Here is a 19,823-nt window from a genome sequence, read left to right as displayed (position 1 = left end):
TATTGTTTGTTTATCATGACCCTATCTTAACCTGGAGTATTCCACTTGTTTAATCTATTTTTACATTTTTTTACTACCAGGCCTTTTTCCCCCACCAATGAATAGATTTTATTTCTTATGGTTATGGCATTAATGCCTTCACTCAGGGCCTCTCCCAAGGTATGTTATATATATAATGGCCTTATTTCACCCTTAGACTTGACGACATTTGAGACTTTCCTGCTGTTTTGGAAAGGACTATGCATTTGTCACTGTTTCTGGTGTCGTGAGTCTTGGATGAGGTGTGAACGGGAACTGAAGACCCAGTGTGGTCTGTCGTTAAGCCCTGGTTTAGCAGGATGGCTGATGAGCTGGGTCAGAGCGCTCGCTCATTCCTGCCCCCTGAAGACTAGTGGTGTCCTCCTGTCCAGATACAACCAGACAAATGTTCTCTGGTAAGATGGGCTGCTTCATTCTTCAACAAGTGTGGCGTTGTCCGTCAGATCTTAGGAAATCCCTTCAGCTTCAACCCATTCTGCCGAAGCAAAAGCCCACACTCCAAAATAAGTGTCCCCAGTTTCTCTGATGCTGTGTGACTGCATCAGCTGCCTTGGCCTTAGCATAGTCTGGTGGACCTTGCACAATTGGATAGACATTCTTCTATGAGCAAAGCTCCTTAAGAGCCACCTTGTCTTATTTCCCCCTTTTTCCTTTTCCTTTTCCTTTTCCTTTTCCTTTTCCTTTTCCTTTTCCTTTCCCTTTCCCTTTCCCTTTCCCTTTCCCTTTCCCTTTCCCTTTCCCTTTCCCTTTTCCTTTCTCTCTTCTATTTCTCCTCTCTCTTTCACGTGCCGCTTTACAGGCAAATTAATAAAGTAACACTGTTTGATTGAATTATAACCCCTTGGCATTTTAGTCGCCTTAATTTTGCACTTCGACATCAAGGTAAACGAACCATCACGAGTCCATCACCGAATGGATCATGACAGATGGCTGACTCCTGCTCTCTGTCATCTGATGGCGGGGGTGGTAAATCAGTGTGCCAGAGGCAATGGGGTGCCCTTCATGTCCACTGTGTCTCCATGTCATAAGAAGTCAAGAGTACAGATTTTCTAATCGTAGGGATGTTAGAATGAAGGTTTTGAACTTACTCTTTTGAATCCTTCTAGTTTTGTTTAGTGAACCGTCAAGATTTAGTTACTTGCTACAGATAAACGCAGTGCAGGTTAAAGTTAACTCAAGTAAAATCTTTGTCTTTTCTACCTCTTCTCCCCTCTACCCCCCAAAAAGGACGACACTCTAGATAGCAGAAGCCTCAATTACTTTCTCTACTTTCCTCTTAGCAAAATGATTATGTTGTCCTTGGTGAAGCAGATAGTTTTCTAGAAATAAGCTGCTCTTCTGTGGTTTCAGTCTGATAACTGAAGCTCCTGAAGGGCCTTGCAACAAAGACCTGGATGCACTAATGGGCCTTCATGGCCCTGACCAGCCTCTTCTGGGGCCTCCTCCACAGCTTGGCCAAGAGACGAATTTTGACTGACACCTGGGTCTTCAGTCCTGACCTGAGCAACATCGTAGGTGTCCTGATGTGCATCTCCACCAGAGCCATGTCTGTGGCTGGCCATGGACCCCCTTGACTCAGACTTCTTGTTTGAGCTTGAACCTGCCTTGTTACTACAGTGCTGCCTAAACTGTGTGCGACTCTTGGTCACCCTCACCAGACCTGATCCTGACTCGACCCCAGATTTGCGCCATCACCATGAACTTGCCTGATGATCTGCCCCCTTGGTTGGAACCTGACTGTCACCTCTGGATTTCCCCTGCTTACCTTGCTTAGGGACTGCAGAATGGGGCCCTGGTTGACAAGGAACCTGTCCTGATGGCCACATTGTCGTGTTTGCTCTCTGTTCCTCAGGGAGCAGCCAGCCTTCGGGACTCCCTGACGCTGGACTTGGTTGGGATATTTTTTGTTGTATCCAAATATACCTCATCTTGCTCACTTTGGATTTTTCTTCTAGTAGATTTGCCCTCTGGAGCAGTTCAGAAATCATCAGTACAGGCAGCGGTTTTGTATAGCAGTATTTTTGTGATTCTTGTTCTACGCAGAAGGCAGCCTGAGGCTGTGTTCAGGGTCTCAGAACATTTCGTGCTCCTCTGTATTTGTTTAGCTCCTCTGTTTAAAGCAATATTTACAACATTGGTTCATTAGCACATGGGCGATGGCTGTATGATCCACTTGGATTCTTCGTAGCCTCTGTACCAGCCTTCCTGTGTGTTTTCAGAAATTATTTTCATGAGGTAGCGCTTGACAGGAGGTCAACGTGTCCTGTTGTTAGGAGACACTGCAGAGGTCCTGTTGATATGTGCCTGTAGCTAACGATTACGCTACAGCTATTTCATTGTACAAGGACTACGTGATTTAAACACAGACATGCAGAAAAAGTCGAGTTTAAAAGAATGATAGTAGCAAACTGCAGGTGGTTCAGAAAGGAAGTTGGTTTCTATACGTGATTTGCTACATGCCGCCTTCTCTTCTGCAATTAGACTGGAGTATCATTGCTAACTCTGATTCGTGGCCGGCTGACATCAGCGTCATGTACTTCTGGTCACCCTATGCATGGTCCTCTGTGAACTGGGTAGGGTGCTGTCAACAGTTTTAGACCATTTTAATCACAGAGGGTGTCTCTTTTTCCATATGATATCGTCTGGGTAGATGAGTTATGTGAGTTCTCTGACTTAACATCATAAGTCATGATCCGCTAAGTAACTTTTTCAGAGTAATCATACACTACTCTGCGACTAGGCCTGATTTTCCTACAGACGGGTTCATGACAGTAAGTCTTGGTTGGACATGCATCACAGTGAGTCTTCATGTCTGTTTCATATCTGGCCACATGGAGGCCTGTGCCCTTCATTACAACCTTCTACAAGACTCTTAAATCTGTTTCCATGTTTTCTGTATGTCATCGCATTGGCTGTTTAAGTGTTCTCTGTTACACAGTCCTTAAATGCTTCTGTCCCATGGTTGTCCCATCAGACCAATGCCTGAGGACAAATGCCTTTTCATTCCCCACTGCTAAAAAAGGACTGTGATGTGCTTATTCAAGGTCAGTGGTCTTCAAAGTTGAAAGCTGCCATCAGTATTGGGAAACCTGACAGTGTGGGATGTGTATAAGATCTTTCATCCAATCTTTGGATATTGAGGTCTGTGCACGATGTTAGGTCATCAGGCACTGAATACATGAGTTGTGATTTCTGGGAGACAATGACACTGCAGACATGGAAATGAACATATATGGAAGGAAATTAGCTTGTAGAGATTCCCTCTGTCCAGCTCTTCTGAATTGCAGTGGATGAGCTAAGGAGCGTTGAGGTTCAGAATAACTTCCAAAAGTTGGACTGTCCGATAACATGCTTTCTGAAAATCAGACCCACAAGAAATAGTACTAGTCTTACATAAGATTTAGCCCATGTCTGTCTTTCTGGCGTAATTCTGCAGCTGAAGAGACTGCACTGATTAGTAAGACTCATGGTTTCTGTATGAATAAAAGATGATGGAATAAAGCCTTGCAGTGGTAGTTCTGATAGGTGAGTGGGCCAAAGATTGCCACCATGAGCCAAGAGCCTCAAGAGCTGTGACCTGTGCAGAACGACACAGAACTTTACATGAGCTATGTCACCCAACAGTTGTCCTTTCAAATACTTACTGCATTATTACCATCAGTTTAGCTCAACAGCCAATCTCAACGATACATCAGCATGAGTTGTTCTGATCGCCAATGTGAGGGTAGGTGGCTTGCTTCCCCCATAGTGTTGTAACAAAAATCTTGTGCAAATGATGCACAAATCTTTGTCACAACCCGATCTTTGATATACTTCCATGTCAAATGTAAGTCACGTTTTCTTCATGACAACAAAGCCTAACAGAGGACAAAAGAAAATTTAAGAATGGGTTACCCATAGTATATTGTACTCTTGGTAAATGCCATGTAGGTATTTGGTTGGTTGGTTGGTTGGTTATTTTTCTCCTAGAGAAGTTGTAGGATCTAGATAGTGTGATGCATCCCATCTCAAGGATTCTCCAACTTACAGCTTTGGTGCAAGATGATTGTTAACCTGCAATTCTCTTGACAATAATATTCATTACAGGGTGGTCTCATCCTGACTTTCTGTTTTCTAGTGCCTTTATCTTGGCTGTCTTCTGGTCACACAGGTGCACGTCACAGTATGTAGAATTGGATCACTGTCGTGTCACTGCCTGTAGTTCATAGGTTTCTGATCAGTCCCAAATCTGCCTGATTCAAGGGGTTTCAACCTCAGGCCTTCATGAGTGCACTTAAGCCATGGTTCCCTCACCATCTTTCCTCTTGACTGTGAGGGGTGGCTGCGTATCAGACAATGACGTGTATGTTTGTACCTTTTTATCAAAGACAGAATTTCCTCTATGCTTGCCTTCATTTGTTTCTTAATTTTGTATAAAAGTTTTATGTCAGCCTTGAAATTAACCCTGTGTTCTTCCCTACCTTCAAGCATCTAGAATTCTGTCTATGCTTCACAACCTTTTCTAGACGTTTGTAGAACATATAAGCTATTAAATAGTAAGATGTTGCTCTGATGATTATGTGTTTACTTGCACATGCCATAATATGCGTTGTCATATATTAAAGTGTTCTCTCAACTTCTTAACGGCATGAAAAAAGAGGGATATTTGAACTTAATGTCTTCAGCTTTGAGCTGACATGTACTTTGAAATCGTCATTGAAAGTACAAATAAAGGTTTTGACTTTTTTCTGAGTTGAGTAATACATACTAAAATTAATACTACTGTGGTATACTTTTGGCTTCTAGGTCCACTTCCTTTCATTCTAATGAAGACAATATCACTTGGGGCAATCAAATAATAGAAAGGTTTCTTTGTTCCTCAAGAGAGGGGGCAGGAGCATCACAAAGTTTTCAAATTACAGGAGACAGAACTAATGCTCCATTGATTTTTATGCTGTGATTTGTGGTTCTGCAGACATTTCGTGTCAGTTAAACTCAATTTATGTTACCCAGTTTTCAGGTAAAGGAGAAGAATCCTCTGAATAGCAAAATGTCTTTTTTTTTTTTGAGTTTCAGATTTAAAATTGGAAATCCAGTGATACAGGTATTATTTACTTGTTATTCAGAGAGGAAAGGAACTAACAGATAATTATGCAAAACATTTTATTTTGCTGTTCTTAGAAGTGCAAGGGACTAGCATGAATACATCTGTTTGGAACTTTGAGGAAATTCAGATGTGGATGCAAAACTCGCAGTTCAATCTCTAAGGCTGCAAAACTGGAATAGCAAATTAGGGAATTTGTATTCAGAGCTCGGCTCTGCTACTTAGATCTATGTCTATTTAAAAGTGATTTGTGAATACCTAAAACAAAAATATCCAGGAACTTTGAGGAAAAAGGGAGGTACCGAGTACTTCAAAATTGCAAAGGTAAGAGAGATTTGACACATAAAAGTACATTTCAATCAATTTCTATTTGTTTTCGTCTTTCAGAGCTTCCCTTTCAAACTACTCTGGCTCTTACTCTGACACTCTCTATATAAACTGTTCTGCTGATGTTACATCTCAACAGAACTGCATAGGAACATGGTATCAGTTCACCACAATTTGCATAGAAGTGCAAATTTGTTACATCTAAAGTAGTTATAAAATTAAAATACTCTAAAACCATGTGGTTTGGTAATACTGAATTGGAAACAGCTCACAGTCTTTTATAGTCTGACTGTGCTCAAATCAGAGTTCCCTGGTTGATGTGACATGATTATATGTTGTGATTACAAGTGTTAACCTTTCAAAATAAAATGTTCCATTTCTTCTTTTAAATACCAAATGCTTGTAGGTATAATGCTTGCTGATATTTGTTCGCTGACAGTCTCACTTGTTTTCAAACCCCACATATTTAAAGTTGTGGAGTGTTAGATTGATGTTTCTTTTCACTCAAATGTCATATTCATCAGCTGTATTGTGCGAGCAGATTGTTAAACAGACAAGGTGACTTGCAGAGTGACAGTGTAGTGATGCGATGTCCCAAACCATTAAAAGCATCATAATGACTTGGGATTTTTTTCCTTTTGTTCAGTCAGTTTTTGCAACACAGTGTTTTTTCTGTAAAACACATGTGAGAACGTTTTTGAGTAGATCTTTTGCTTGGAAAAAACCCTAGTTAGTGAATAACAAGACCTGGAAGTCGGTTGTAACTTCCTAGATAGAAGAACGCCAAAGATTTAGGAAGAACTAATGTAACAGTATTTTATAATGAGGAAAAGATGCATTATGCTATGACAAAAATGAAATTACTTGATGTATATGCTCTCTTACATAATGAGTTTTGCAGGATCATTTTGTAAAGAGTAGTAAAAAGTATTTTATAAACAGTATTAAAAAGTATTTTGCGATTTTACCTGAACAGCTTCCCAAGAACACCACAAAAAAGGACGGAACTTCTGCTTAACGCTGCATCAGCTCAAATGTCTTTCACAACTTATCAAACTCTTTTTACTCATGGAAGAAAAAATTGAAGAGCTCTCTGCGGAAATTCTGTTGTTGCCTTCATTTTTGGAAAAGAATAAGAATGTTCAAGGTAATGAATGCTTTTCCTTATTTATTGCTTCTACTTTGTGCAAAAGGATAATTTTATATGATTTTCAACATTAATTACCTAATTTATGTCACCATGTTTTATAAACACGTTTATTACTGTATCCGTTGAAAATATTTTTGAAATATGCAGATTTACATTGGAGCACAATGAGTTTTGGAAAAGAACTGATAGTCGTCTGCAAAGATGTGAGGTACAGTAGTTATTGATGGGAGAATCGTAAAGCATTTGCTGTAGATCCCAAACTTACTCTCTTTGTCATCTCATTGCATTCATGTCATTTGAGGAGAACCCAAAATCCTGAAAATCCGGGTGAATAGCACCTTCCAGGTCGCGTTATGCTCATAAATGTTGCTCTACTCTGCTACTTCTGCCAGTGGAGAGATTCCAGGTCACCAGAGAGCGAGTGGTTTCAAGCTCTTTGATTATATTGCAGGAAAGGATCAGACCAGAAATGAGGACAGGCTGCTTGGGGACGGAGGATCAGTGGAGTTAAATACTCAAAATCTCTGTAGTCGAGCCACAGGTGGAGAAGAAAGGTGTTTAGAGAATGTAGTCTCAGAATGCTAAATTGATATAAAGATGAAATAAGAAGAGTTCTGAGGCACGTATTTCCATGATGGATGCTTCATCTGAAATACTGACACTCTCAAATGAAGAAATACAGGTTAACCTATGTATTTGTAGAATATACATCAAAGATCAAATAAAATTTGCATTCAGGTTCCATTTTTACTATTGGTTTCGGTGTATTTCTGCCTCCTTTAATCTCTCAGTTTTACTAGTTGTCAAGAAATGTTAAGCTGTTATGCACTGTATTTCGCATTTTGTGGCCTTGATCCTATGAAGAGGTGTTACAGTAAACTTCTCATAGGGATAATGTGGAGGATAGACCGTACCTTCGGTAGGGTAATTTTTAGTGTTCTTTTTACTTTTATATGCTGTGATAAAATGAAATTTAAAAAAAAATAAAAAGAAAACCCTTCCGAGTGGGAAATTTATTTGACATGTTTAAGTAACTGCCCTCTAAGACAGGCGATGTCCAATAATACAGAGAATTTGATGATTTGAACATTAACAAGAAATATTTTACTTTCCAGGAAGCCTGTTTAGGACTTTCTTCTGCAGGCACGTCTCCAAATTTAATTACATTCAGAACTGTTCCTCAAAAGTGTGTTAAGCCTTCGTCTTTGAGAAATGTTATTTTAAAGTAATCATGTCTGTAGCAAGTAGGTTCTTAAATGGTGCCTCTACTTAATCAGATCTGAATGGGGAATATTACTAATTCTTGTTATAGGAATCAGTCTTCTGGGTAGAAGGCCTGTTCTAAGGAAAACTTGAAATTGATACCCTGAAGCACGGTAAATGTAAATCTTTTACAGGTGATGTCAGTGAATTAATCAGAAATACCTTTGTTTTCAGTGTTGCTGTTCCGATCAGGTGGTTTTATTCACACGTTATATCAGTTTCTGGAGAATACGTGAAGACATGGCCAGAGAAAGAAAGAGGAATAAAAAGTCTATATAGAAGAATGGCTTATTGGTGTTATTTTCATTTCATATTGCCAGAAATCTCAGTTGTAGTGATGGAGTGAAAGATGATTTGATATGGGAAAGCGAGAGCTATGTTCCCAGTAGTTCCAAGTTCTTTTAAGTACCAGAAGGGATTTAAGATTTTCTCTCTTAGTGTCCTATATTGGGCTGATAATCTTATTTTTTTCACTGATGATGTCTGCGTTTTGATAAGAAGAATTTATTAGAATCCTTGCTTTATTTTCATGAGAACACATTATAATATGTGACTGGAAAACAGAATGGCCATCTTCGGTACTTATTTAGAAGCCTTTTTACAAGGAATCTTGTTTAATTTAACATAATGTAGTGCTCAGACCTATCCAAAGCAGCTTTAAATTAACTCAGGTACCAGTGTCAGGTTTGCAATGCAGCAGAGTCTGCAGAACCAACCTAAGAAGCAAAGCAAATTAGCCCAGATTGAACTGTGTGCTGCTGTTTCTAGACAATTACCTGTGCTCCATGGTTGGGTTTGTCCAGACCACCCTGCAGTCACCTGCACTGTGGGCGCATCTGGAGTATCAGTCCTCTGCAAGTATTACTACTGCTAGTAAATTAAGGGAAGCTGGCCAGTTCACAAAACGAAGGCTAATACCCAAGTGAGCTGAAGTTTCCCTAGGCATCACATACGTTGGAACGTCGCACTTGCTTTCTTTTCTTTTTGGTTGCTTTAAGTATTCGCAGGAGCCTTTTTATCTATGTGACTCACGCAGAGATGCAACAAAAATAATGTGTTTTCATGTGCTTGTGTCAAGTGTTGCGTTTAGGCGTACAGCTGCTTCAAGGGCAGTTTTAGTTGATTTTTGTTCAGCATATCCCATAGCACTTCGATCTTGATATATAGAACACGTGTAAAGTTCCATCAGAAACAAAGTAGTTCTTTGGATGGTTCCTCTTTTTAAATGTTTTTTTGTCCCGAAGATGGCATCTGAGTTTTATCTTAACCAGACGGTTTCTTGGCCCTCATTTTTCCCTAAACCCAGCGATGACAAAGAGCAATGGCTGCATAAATTGGATGTAAGAAGAACACTTAGGGTTTATCACAGAAGAATCAAAGATTTCATATCTTCTGACAGATTGTTTGTACTCTTAGGGGGTCTTAAGAGGGGTCAAATGGCTTCTAAGAGTTCCTTAGCTAGATGGTTAAGGGATTGTATTAGGGAGGCGTATGTAGTTAAGGGTAAAGAGGCTCCCAGGGTTTGTAAAGCTCATTACACTAGGACTATAGCTGCTTCTTGGGCGGAGAGGTCGAAGGCTTCCACATTGGAAATTTGCAAGGTGGCCACCTGGGCTTCTCTTCATACTTTTTCATTGCATTATCGCTTGGATGTAGTCTCTTCTGCGGATTCTGCTTTTGGTAGGAGGTTGCTTGTGAACCAAAAAAAAGAACAGTGAAGAAAAGAAAGACATGTAGTTCACAGTTCTAGCTGGCAACAAGACAAGTTTCTTTGCAGTGCGCACAATGGAATCCTATGAAGACCAATTTAGGTGGTTGAAAATAGATGTTAGAGGGAAGTACTACCTACCAGTGTTCTCTGATGGTAACCCCATGGCAGACAATAGCACCGAAGGAAACAGTGAACCAGAGTGAACTCTGTAGGGAGATGGATGTAGAGAGTTTTTTTAGGTGGTACAGATAGTTCTCTGAGTTCAGTTTGAGAGTTCTGTATCCAGCATCTTCTGGAATACATTCGGAATCTTCATTTTCCCAAATTGGTTTGCATAGGTTGAAAAAAAAATAATTCAACTACTTGCATTTTCCACTCTAACTTCTTTTCACTTTTCTCCATCCAGTTCTTCCTGATTTTAATTTTTGACTCCTCCTTTGCCAGGCCTAATTCAGCATGTATTCCTCAATGAGCAGTGCGTACGTGCCAAGTTTTGCACTTGATTTCAAATTATATTTGCGTTATCTAAGCACAATTTTTAAAAAGTAGTATAAACACCCATTTTATCTACTACCAGTAGATAAATAAAAGGGAAAAAAAAACATGAGAAGTTCTTGGACAAATAAATTATGATGTGGTTTTATTCCATATCTGAGCTTTAATGTGGCATCTGGACAAGACTGCTACTCAACCTTTCTGAGGAAAGCGATCTGTATTTCTCTGACCTTTACAGAACATTGATTCTCAGTGTTGCGAACCTCACTTCGTTCCACTACAAGCAACAGGCTTCAGAAAATACAAGGAGTAACCACCCTCTATTTTTTCTTGACCAGACATTTAAACATTTCTTTTGCTGGTGTCTTGTGGTGCCTACAGCAATGAGACCATCTCCTTCTCAGTTTACGTTCAGCTGAAAGTCCTGAGCTGTTCTGACATACCGAGGATGTGCAGGATCACAGGGGTCGTTCTCTTTGAAGGAATCTGGAACATTCAGCTGCAGTCAAGGGTTAAGCAGGAGATTTTGGTTTAGAATCCTCCCAGATTGCGTTCTGTTCCCACCTTTGTGGTACATTTCTCTTCCCTCTGGCTTTTCAGAAGCGTCTTGTTGAGACTTAAAAAAAAATCAAAAACATCTAATATACTTTCATCTGTCTCTCACTATTTGTTCCATTCCAGGGAGAAAGGTGAACTTTGGACAGATCAGATAATGAGTACCAAGAAAAGCTTTTTCCAGTGGAACTCTTTGAAAACACCGTGGGCAAAGTTGTCGAGCCCTTACATCTACAAGCTTTGTCTTGCGGTCTGGAAAGATTTGCGAAGGTCTTTCCTTCAGAGAAGGAATCCTTTACTCTGTATCGGTTTCCAGAAAGTGCAATAAAATGAGCGTGGAATCAAATTTGTGAGATGCATCCACTTAATAGACTTTGAAGTTGTAAAGATTCAGGAAGGAAAGGTGTGATTTTTGCTTTGGTCTCAAAGCAAGATGTTCGAGTAGCTTCTTTAAGAAATATATTGCTTCAGCAGATAATTCAAAGTGAAGATGGCTTTTACACTAGGAGGGACTGTGATTTCAGATGCACATTTTCCGTACTTGTGTTACTACAGTTTGCTCAGCATAGTACAACAAATAAAAAGTCTATTATTGAAGAGAGAAAGCAGGATGTTTTTTAATCTACAGCTAGTCAAATATTTTTCATTTCTTCTGGTTATTTATATTTTGGGGGGGGGGGGAGTGGTATTTTCCATTTCTGCAAGACGGATTATTTCCAATACAGTTTCAATACAAGTTCTGGCTGAGCCGGCTGAATCCAAGTGCTAATCCACTTTGATGGTGCTGTTACTTACCTATTCACAGTTAGTGTGCTCTGATACAAAGCTTTCCTTGATGCTCTGCTATTCTATACTTCATGCAGGATAATGCCACAGTGACTAAGTGCTATGAAAAAAACATGGAAGATGTGGAATTCTGTAGAAAAAAAATAACTGAATAGAACTTCTTATAAGGAAGAAAAATAATTATAATAATGATGCAAGAGGTCCCATTATCATCATTACAAAAACAGAAAAATACCGAATTGGAGAAAGAATTAAAAATATTTCAGACAAGATTTGCTTTAAAGAGAAGAATAATCCCAGACAAATTTTAGTACACGTAGAGATACTTGGCTGAAGAGTTTTGATGTTAAGTGAAGCCCTTGATATAATCTCATTTTGAATATTCACTATCAAAATTATTCAAGCTGCCTGGATGTTAATCTGAAAGAAGTACAAAAAGTATGAGCGGTTTATGAAGTTTGTAGAACATAAGTTTCAAGAAAGATACAGCGAGGATTTGTGATTAATCCAGTCTTCCCTCATAACCAAGAGCGGCAGAGGTGTAGAATATGCTCTGCAAAGAGAGAAAGTATGAAAAAGTGAGTAGTTCTCCTTCAGTCTCCTTTTTCGTCTTTCATTACATTCACTTCTTTCTGCAAATTCTCTTCCCTGAGTATGGGAAGGACCGTGTACATTTCTGTCCGCCGCTGCAAATGGAGTTTGAGGTTTGGAATTTGGGATGAGTTGAATTTGTGTAGAGAACTATGGCTGTGTAGGCAGAGGTGCTTCCTCCATCCTCTTGCCTTCCTGTCTGCAACGCCTTGGGGCTTCTTTGGTGTAAACCTGCATGCAATAGACAGATATATATAAATATAGGGCAAGAGCGCGCAGGCTCTTAGTTAGAAAAGGAGGTGGGGAGATCTAGTAGAACCAGTTAATTTAGAAATGAAGGAACCTTTGGGAGGACTGGTGCTGGTGGAAGCATCATTTGGCTCTTCAACTCTGGTCTTAGAGACACAAATCTACCATCAGCTAGATACTATTTATTTCAGCTGCGAGCTCTTAACAGGTAAGGTAGTAATTCAATGGATACACAAGGATTTTAGGTTAAATGTTAAATCTTTAAAGTCTTGATATAAAAAATTAGAAATAGCTGATCTAAGTAGTGACAAAAAGAGAATGTTAATATATGGATATTAAATTTTGCTTATAGTTAGGATCAGATATATTAAAAAAGGAAAATATTAAGGAAAAACAAGGTAAATTTAAGGTAGAAAGCACAGAACAGAAAAGAGGAAATATACCCAGGCAGTTAGTTGTGGGGTTGTTTTGGGGTTTTTGTTGATTGGTTGGGGGTTTTTTGTGTGTTTTTTTTTGTTTGTTTGGTTTGGTTTGGTTTTTTTTGGGTTTCGTTTGTTTGTTTGTTTTTTGTTTTGTTTTGTTTTGGTTTGGTTTGGTTTGGTTTGGTTTGGTTTGGTTTGGTTTGGTTTTTTTTGAGGGCAGTAGTGTTTTCATTCTGGAGAAATTTCTAAAGAAAATTGCAAAAAACTTCATTGTAAAATACATTAGAACATATTGAAAAAAACATAAGTCTATGCTGCTGTCTCTAACAAATATTGAATGGTCAGTGAGCTAGATGGCCTGCTTATTCTGTGCTTTTATGTTCTACCATGTTGTCTTTCATTTTTCCCAGCCCAAATCTCTTTTTCACTGATGTCTTTTGAAAATGCAAAGGAAAACATTCTTTGGGAAAAGAAGCAAACAAAAATAAACCCAGAACCTTGAAGACTTAGAATGCTGTATAGGTGTATGGAAAGCAGATCGTTCATTTTCAGAGGGTGAATTGTTTAGGGGAAAGATAAAAATCAGCTTTGGGTAAATGAAATCCTATATAGCTGCAAACGCTGAGTATTTCATGGAAAGAGAGAAGCTCTTTGAACCTTGGTAGTGTGTACCACCAGTAGCTTCACGTGACTGAAGACCTCTAAGTTTATGCTTAGAAGATAATTTTTAACAATGCTTGGCAGCACCCAGTAGTTTAAAACTTCTTGGTTTTAATTTCACAGGAGCTACATCAAAGTACGAATATCCGCACCTGTGTTGTTTACCAGCTTTATGCTAGGAGATGGATTTCAAAAGTACCGTATTGTTTGGTTTTATTCACATATTCCTTTTGAAACACAGAATCTCAGAATCATTGAGGTTGGAAGGGGCCTTTGGAGGTCACCCTGTCCAACAGCCTCTGTTCAAGCAGGGCCACGTACAGCGGGCTGCCCAGGATCACGTCCAGCCAACTTTTGAGTATCTCCAAGGGAAGAGGCTCCATGGCCACTCTGGACAACCTGTTCCAGCACTTGGTCACCCTCACGGGAAAAAAAGTGTTTCCCAATGTTCAGAGGGAACCTCCTGTGTTTCCATCTGTGTCTATGGCCTGCTGTCCTGTCTCTGGGCACCTCTGAGAAGAGCCTGGCTCTGACATCTTTGCACCCTCCCCTCAGGTATTTATTTACATTAATGAGATCCTCCTATGACTTCTCTAGGCTAAAAAGTCACAGTACTCTCACCCTTTACTGATATGTGAGATGCTTCAGTCCCTTAATCATCTTCGTGGCCCCTTGTTGGACTCTCTCCAGTGTGTCCATCTCTCTCTTGTACTGGGTAGCCCAGAACTGCACACAGTACTCCACATGTGGCCTCACCAGTGCTAACTAAAGGGAAAGGATCACCTCCCTCAACCTGCTGGCAATATTCCGTTTAATGCAGCCCAGGATATTGTTAACCTTTGCAGCAAGGGCCCCTGTTCAACTTGGTGTCCACCTGGACCCCAGGTCCTTTTCTGCAAAGCTGCTTTCCAGCTGAGTGGCCCCCAGCATATATTGGTGCTTGTTCCTGCCCAGGTGCATGACTTTACGCTTCTCCTTGTTGAACTTTCATGTGCCCATTTCCCCAGCCTGATGAGGTCCCTCTGGACGGCAGCACGACCCTCCGGCTTATCACCCTCCTCCCAGTTTGTTGTCATCTGCAGACTTGCTGGGGTTACACTGCCCCGTCATCCACATCATTGATGATGCTAAACAGGACTGGACAAGTACTGACCCCTGAGATAGATCACTAATTACTGGCCTCTCACAAGATTTTGTGCCATCGATTACCATGTTCTGGGTCTGGTCATTCAGCTGGTTTTCAACCCACCTACCTGACTGCTTATCCAGCCCATACATCAAGAACGTGTCTACAGTCTGTGCTATAACAGGATCTTATCGGAGAAAGTGTGAAAGTCCTTACTGAAGTCCAGGTAGACGATATTAACTGCTCTACCTTCATCTACCAGGCCACTCACTTCTTCACAGAATTTACCAAGTTGGTCAAGCGTGGTGAAGCCGTACTGAGTACTCCTGATGAATTTTTTGTCTGCAATATGCCTGGATATGGTCTCCAGGATTAGCTGCTCCATCACCTTCCCAGAGACTGAGGTAAGGTTGACTGGCTTGGGATTCCCTGAGTCATTCTTCTTGCCCTTCTTGAAGATAGGAATGACGTTTGCTTTCCTCTAGTCTTTGGATACTTCTCCCAGTTGTCATGATTGATCTAAGAGTGTTGAGACTGGCCTTGCAATGACATCTGCCGGGTCCCTCAGCACTTGTGGGTGCATCCCATCAGGGCCCATGGACTTGTGGATGTCCACTTGCTTAAGTGCTCCCAGACCAAATCCTTTTCCACCAAGGGTACATCTTCCTTTCTCCAACCTTACCCCTCCTCGACTCTGGGACTTGGGATTCCTGAAGGCCGGTCTTGCTAGTAAAGACTGAGGCAAAGAAGGCATTTGGTATGTCAGCCTTTCCCATGTCTCTGTAAGTAGGTCCCCCATCTCATTGAGCAATAGGTCTGCATTTTCCCTAGTCTTCTATTTGTCACCTCTGTGCTTCCTGTGTGTTTCTTGTTGTCTGTCCGTCCCTGTACAGATTTAGTTGCATTTGGGCTTAGCTTTCCTAACTTCATCCATGGGTGCTCACACATTTTTTCTGTGTTCCTGCCAGGTTACTTGTACTTGCTTCCACCCTCTGTGGGTGCTCAAGATTGACTAGGATCACCTTGTTCATCCATGCAGGCCTCCTGGCATTTTTCTTCCAACTCTTGATCTTGGAGGAGGTGATCATTGAAAATTAACCAGTTTCCTTGGACGCCATTTCAGTCAAGGGCCTTATCCAATGGGACTCTTCCAGTCAGGTCTTTGAAGAGGGCAAGGTCTGCTCTCCTGAAGTATAGGGATGTAAGCTTGCTTTTCAACCTCCTCCTGCCCTTGGGATCCTGAACTCTACCATATCATAGTCACTGCAGCCAAGTGACCTTTACATTCCCGACAAACACCTCCTTTTTGGTGTGAGATAAAGCACAGCCCTTCTCCTTGTTGGCTACTCTATCACTTGGAGGAGGAAGTTATCATCAGTCACTTCAGGAACCTCCTGGTTTGCTTGAAACACTGATGAAAGTGATATCTACCCCAGATATTGGTTTGTCCTTCTCAAAACTGGGGCAATATTCCCGTTACTCCAAGATCTATGAGTGGGCTTTGTACCAGCCCTTCTTAAGGACCTTCACTTGTTGTTGTTCCTGTCACCATTATTTGGTTCATAATAACTGTACTAATTAACTGTCTTTTTATTCTTATCATATTGGCATTTCCAAATAAATAAAAACTATAAAAATACATTAGTGTGCAATTCATACAATTTATTGAACAAAGAATAGAAATTAATTTATACATAGCTGTTCTAACGTTATCTGTTCTCCCTAGGAATCGGTGACTGCACAATGAGTATAAAAATGAATTAATGACAAAAGAAACTATATTTTACACATTATATGTGCGTTTGTATAAAATATGAATACAATGGGATGTGGATTTCATCATGTTATATAAAAGGAGCTGTGTATAACCTGAATCTGACTTTATCATAACATTAGTATTCCCCTACATCTTGTTGAGGGTTTTTTTATGCTTCATATTGATATATCAGAAAGTGTTGTAGGCTGCTGACTTTTCTACAGAATTAATCTTAACTTTGATCCCTTTTATCATACTGTGCAGGAGTTCTGAAGAAAGCTAGTGGGGAGCTTTTAATAGGAGAAACTAGAGCAAATGAAACCAGTGTGCTTCCTGAACAGTTACTTCAGGTAGAAGAAGTGAGTATGAAAAGCATCTTACACTTTGTAGGGGATTTTCTTTTGTCTGTGTCTCCAGTGTAGTCTGTCACCATGTTCATTATAAACACCTATTGCTGTAGCTCCATTATTTAGCTACTGCAATTAATTTTAGGTGCAAAGTCTTAGTTAAGATGAAATAAATTCTTACGGCATTCATGAAGAAGTGGTTGTTATTTAAGATTTAATAGCAGAATGGATTTAACATCAGAAGTGTAAGATACCTCATAACAAAATAGTAAAAAAATGGTAACATATGGTAACTTTCTTCAATATTAAATATATTCCTAAACAGCAGAATCTTAAAAAAAAACTATCAAGTTTGTAGCATTTGGTCATGATTATGCTTCCTATAGGGATAAATATGATATCCGGTTTCTTTGATGACAACAAACTACTGTTTAGTAAACACTATACTTTGTAGAAGGTGTGTACAAGATTAAGTTTTAGTCTGGCTTCCATCTACTACTAAACAAATTTTTATTGTTGAATTTGTGGGACCTAAATGCTCTAACAAGTCTGATGCATTGCGATAGTGGGATTTAATTTCCTAAAGGCTCAATTTTAGTTCTGAAATAATTTTTAAAAATTGAATCAGTTTGTGAGAGTGATGTTCCTGCATCTAATAGATTACTAAGAACAATATGTGCAATGCAAAGCAAGATTAATGGAAAAGTAACCGTGTCCTGCTGTGTCTGCTTCTCACGACTTATGGAAGGCAGAGAACTAGTGTAAACTGTAGTAGAAGCCGGCATTGGCTGAAACCTAGAAATCTCTATTTAAACATCTTAATCTTTGCTAAATCCAGCTCTAGAGAAGTGAAATCCAGAGTGGCTTTGTTAAAATCAGCTTCTCTAAGTGTCCTCCATTAATATTCATAGCTAATAGCTTCCAGTTGTACCTTGCAGTGGAAATTATTACAGGGTATCCATTGCTGGATTACTTGTTAAACTATTGAAAATGTTTATAAATGTATTTGACTTTTTTAAATGGATTCTGTTAAAGAGGATTAGTCAGTCTTGTTTAAACAGGTTTTTCTATAAATGTATTTACTAAAATTTTGATGACAAATTACAAATGTTCATTTTTGTTGAATGCTTTTGATATGATTTCAAGACTAGCAGACTATAGTTTAAGTTATTAACATGAGTTTCAAAATATGATTATGTCCTTTAATTTAATTATGGATGTTTGTATAAGTTGCAGACAATACTAACACTCAATAATGAATTTGGATTGATTCAATGTATGTATTTCAGCCTATTTTACTGAATTTTGGCTGGAGAAATGCATTTAAAGACCTGTCGTCCTCCGTGGCTCACTGTATAACAATAGCAATCAAGGATTTTTCAACTAAAATTCTTCAACATGAGCAGAAAGAAGAGTTTTCAGCTGCAGGCTATGCAATGAGTCTTGTAAACAACCAGCAAATGAGGGAGTCCTGCGGAGCAGTCCAACAGGAGGAGCAACCAAAACGAATTGCTAAGGCAGGTATCAAAAGATCTGAAGTTTGAGGGGCGACAGAATGCCAAGGCTGTTTGCCATCTACGCTTTGAAGTACTTACAGTACCATTAATATTCTATATCTTATATAAATGGAATTAGGAAGAAAGTGAGAGGCATTACAATATGAGGCTGAACAGAGCTTTATACAATAACCCATAGTCTACACTTGAAAGAATTAACTTTTAAACTTTGCTGGCATTATTTTTTTTTTAATCCAAAAAGTTCTAAAACATTGTGATTAGTATCTGCTCTGTTACCAAGTGGTTTGATGTGAAAATGCTGAAAGCTTTGAAGCATAGCTATAAAGGGATTTTCTGTATTCATATCCTCAGACATGTCGTTTAACTAATCAGCATAACCAATAATATAGCCAAATTAGACTTCTTTGATTTGGCTGAAAGGTCATTTATTAGGATTAATTAAATTATTATTCCAAGAGAATATGTGTTTGAATTTTTTTTTTTTTATTTAGTAAGCTTTGCAACTGTTCTAGAAAATTTGGAATGCTGTTAATGAATGTTTGCTTAAAATACCAGACAGGCTCTTGGGAGTTAATTTTAGGGAGATCAATGTATGAATTTACTAAGAGATTAAAAGTTTGTGTTCAAATTCAGTATTAAGAAATGTGTTTGTAAACAATTTTTCAAAATAAATTAGTTTAGAAGATTTTCATTGTTTATAAGGAATTAACCTTATATGCTTTGAATGTACGTCTAACATAATCATAAACAAAATGAAGGCGTTATTAGCATAAGACGGTTTTAATATTTTTCCGCAAGATATATTATGCAGCTTTAAAGCAAGAAAGAATGAAATAATAATTAATTTACAGTAGATAAATGTTTCTTCCCTGTATAACAGAACGAAACGTTTGTAAAGCTGATATGATATATTTATGTTTTGTGCCAGTTTCATTATTCAAGAATCTGACCCTCGTGTGTATGAATTAAAATAGTGCCGCCAGAATACAAGTAACGCGATGCCACGTTTGTGTGTCTCAGTTTTGTTCCGACATCGTGGAGGAGCTGGACACGTTGCTCCCGTTGGCTCTGGCGTGCAGGGACGATTCTCTGGAGGAAATCAGAGCGAACTTTGTGGACGCCTGCAGCGAAGTGGCCGCAGCTGTCCTGGCGAGACTGGACGAGAAGAGCAAAGACGTCCCCTCCAAGGCTCCCCTGCAAGACTTGTATGCTGCCCTTTCCACAGCGATATATGTCTTTCAGCATCTTACCATGTATAGCAATTTAATGAGAGAAACGAGCAAAAAGTGAGTCGTTTTTACTTACGGTGGTTTAATTCAAACATAAATAACACAGTACCTGGTTCCACTTTGGTGATACAGCATGGTGGTAGTTTTCCAAATTGCATCATATATTTTAGCCCATGCACTGCGTGTGCTATTTGTGGAAAGATCTGAATCAAAGCTATTAATAATCTAAAGCAGCCATTACAAAACAAATCATTTATGTTTAAGATCTGCGTTTGATTTGCAGATCAATATTTTTTATTTATTAAGCTTGCGTAAATAGGATTGTCCAGTGAACTGAATGTACTCTGCTCTCATATAAATAGAGGGCTAAGGCCATAATTTCCTTTTCTGACCTTTCCAATAGCTGAATTTCAATAAAATCTGATTTAGCACATAGCAATCTTAGAGGACAGTATTAATAGATGTTCCTGTGCTTTTTCCTTACACGGTCTGTATACAGAAATGTGAACAAATACAT

The 19,823-nt window shown here is 39.2% G+C and overlaps 1 protein-coding gene across 2 annotated transcripts in view; it reads left to right on the top strand.

Moving 5' to 3' along the window:
- Window positions 1-19,823, top strand: part of KIAA0825 (KIAA0825 ortholog) — a 244,823-nt gene that overhangs the window by 60,915 nt on the left and 164,085 nt on the right. For both annotated transcript variants that reach the window (XR_010469181.1, XM_065046958.1), the window contains exons 6-9: window positions 6,426-6,596; window positions 16,478-16,572; window positions 17,850-18,077; window positions 19,098-19,363. Coding sequence is in view for 1 of the 2 variants with exons in the window: in XM_065046958.1 (XP_064903030.1) it covers window positions 6,426-6,596; window positions 16,478-16,572; window positions 17,850-18,077; window positions 19,098-19,363 (760 nt within the window). In the remaining variant the exon portion in view is untranslated. The remainder of the gene's footprint in view (window positions 1-6,425; window positions 6,597-16,477; window positions 16,573-17,849; window positions 18,078-19,097; window positions 19,364-19,823) is intronic.

This window comes from Columba livia, chromosome Z (assembly GCF_036013475.1).
Source record: "Columba livia isolate bColLiv1 breed racing homer chromosome Z, bColLiv1.pat.W.v2, whole genome shotgun sequence".
Lineage (NCBI taxonomy): Eukaryota > Metazoa > Chordata > Aves > Columbiformes > Columbidae > Columba > Columba livia.
Note: the sequence above shows the minus strand (reverse complement) of the source record. Positions and strands in the feature narration are given on the sequence as shown.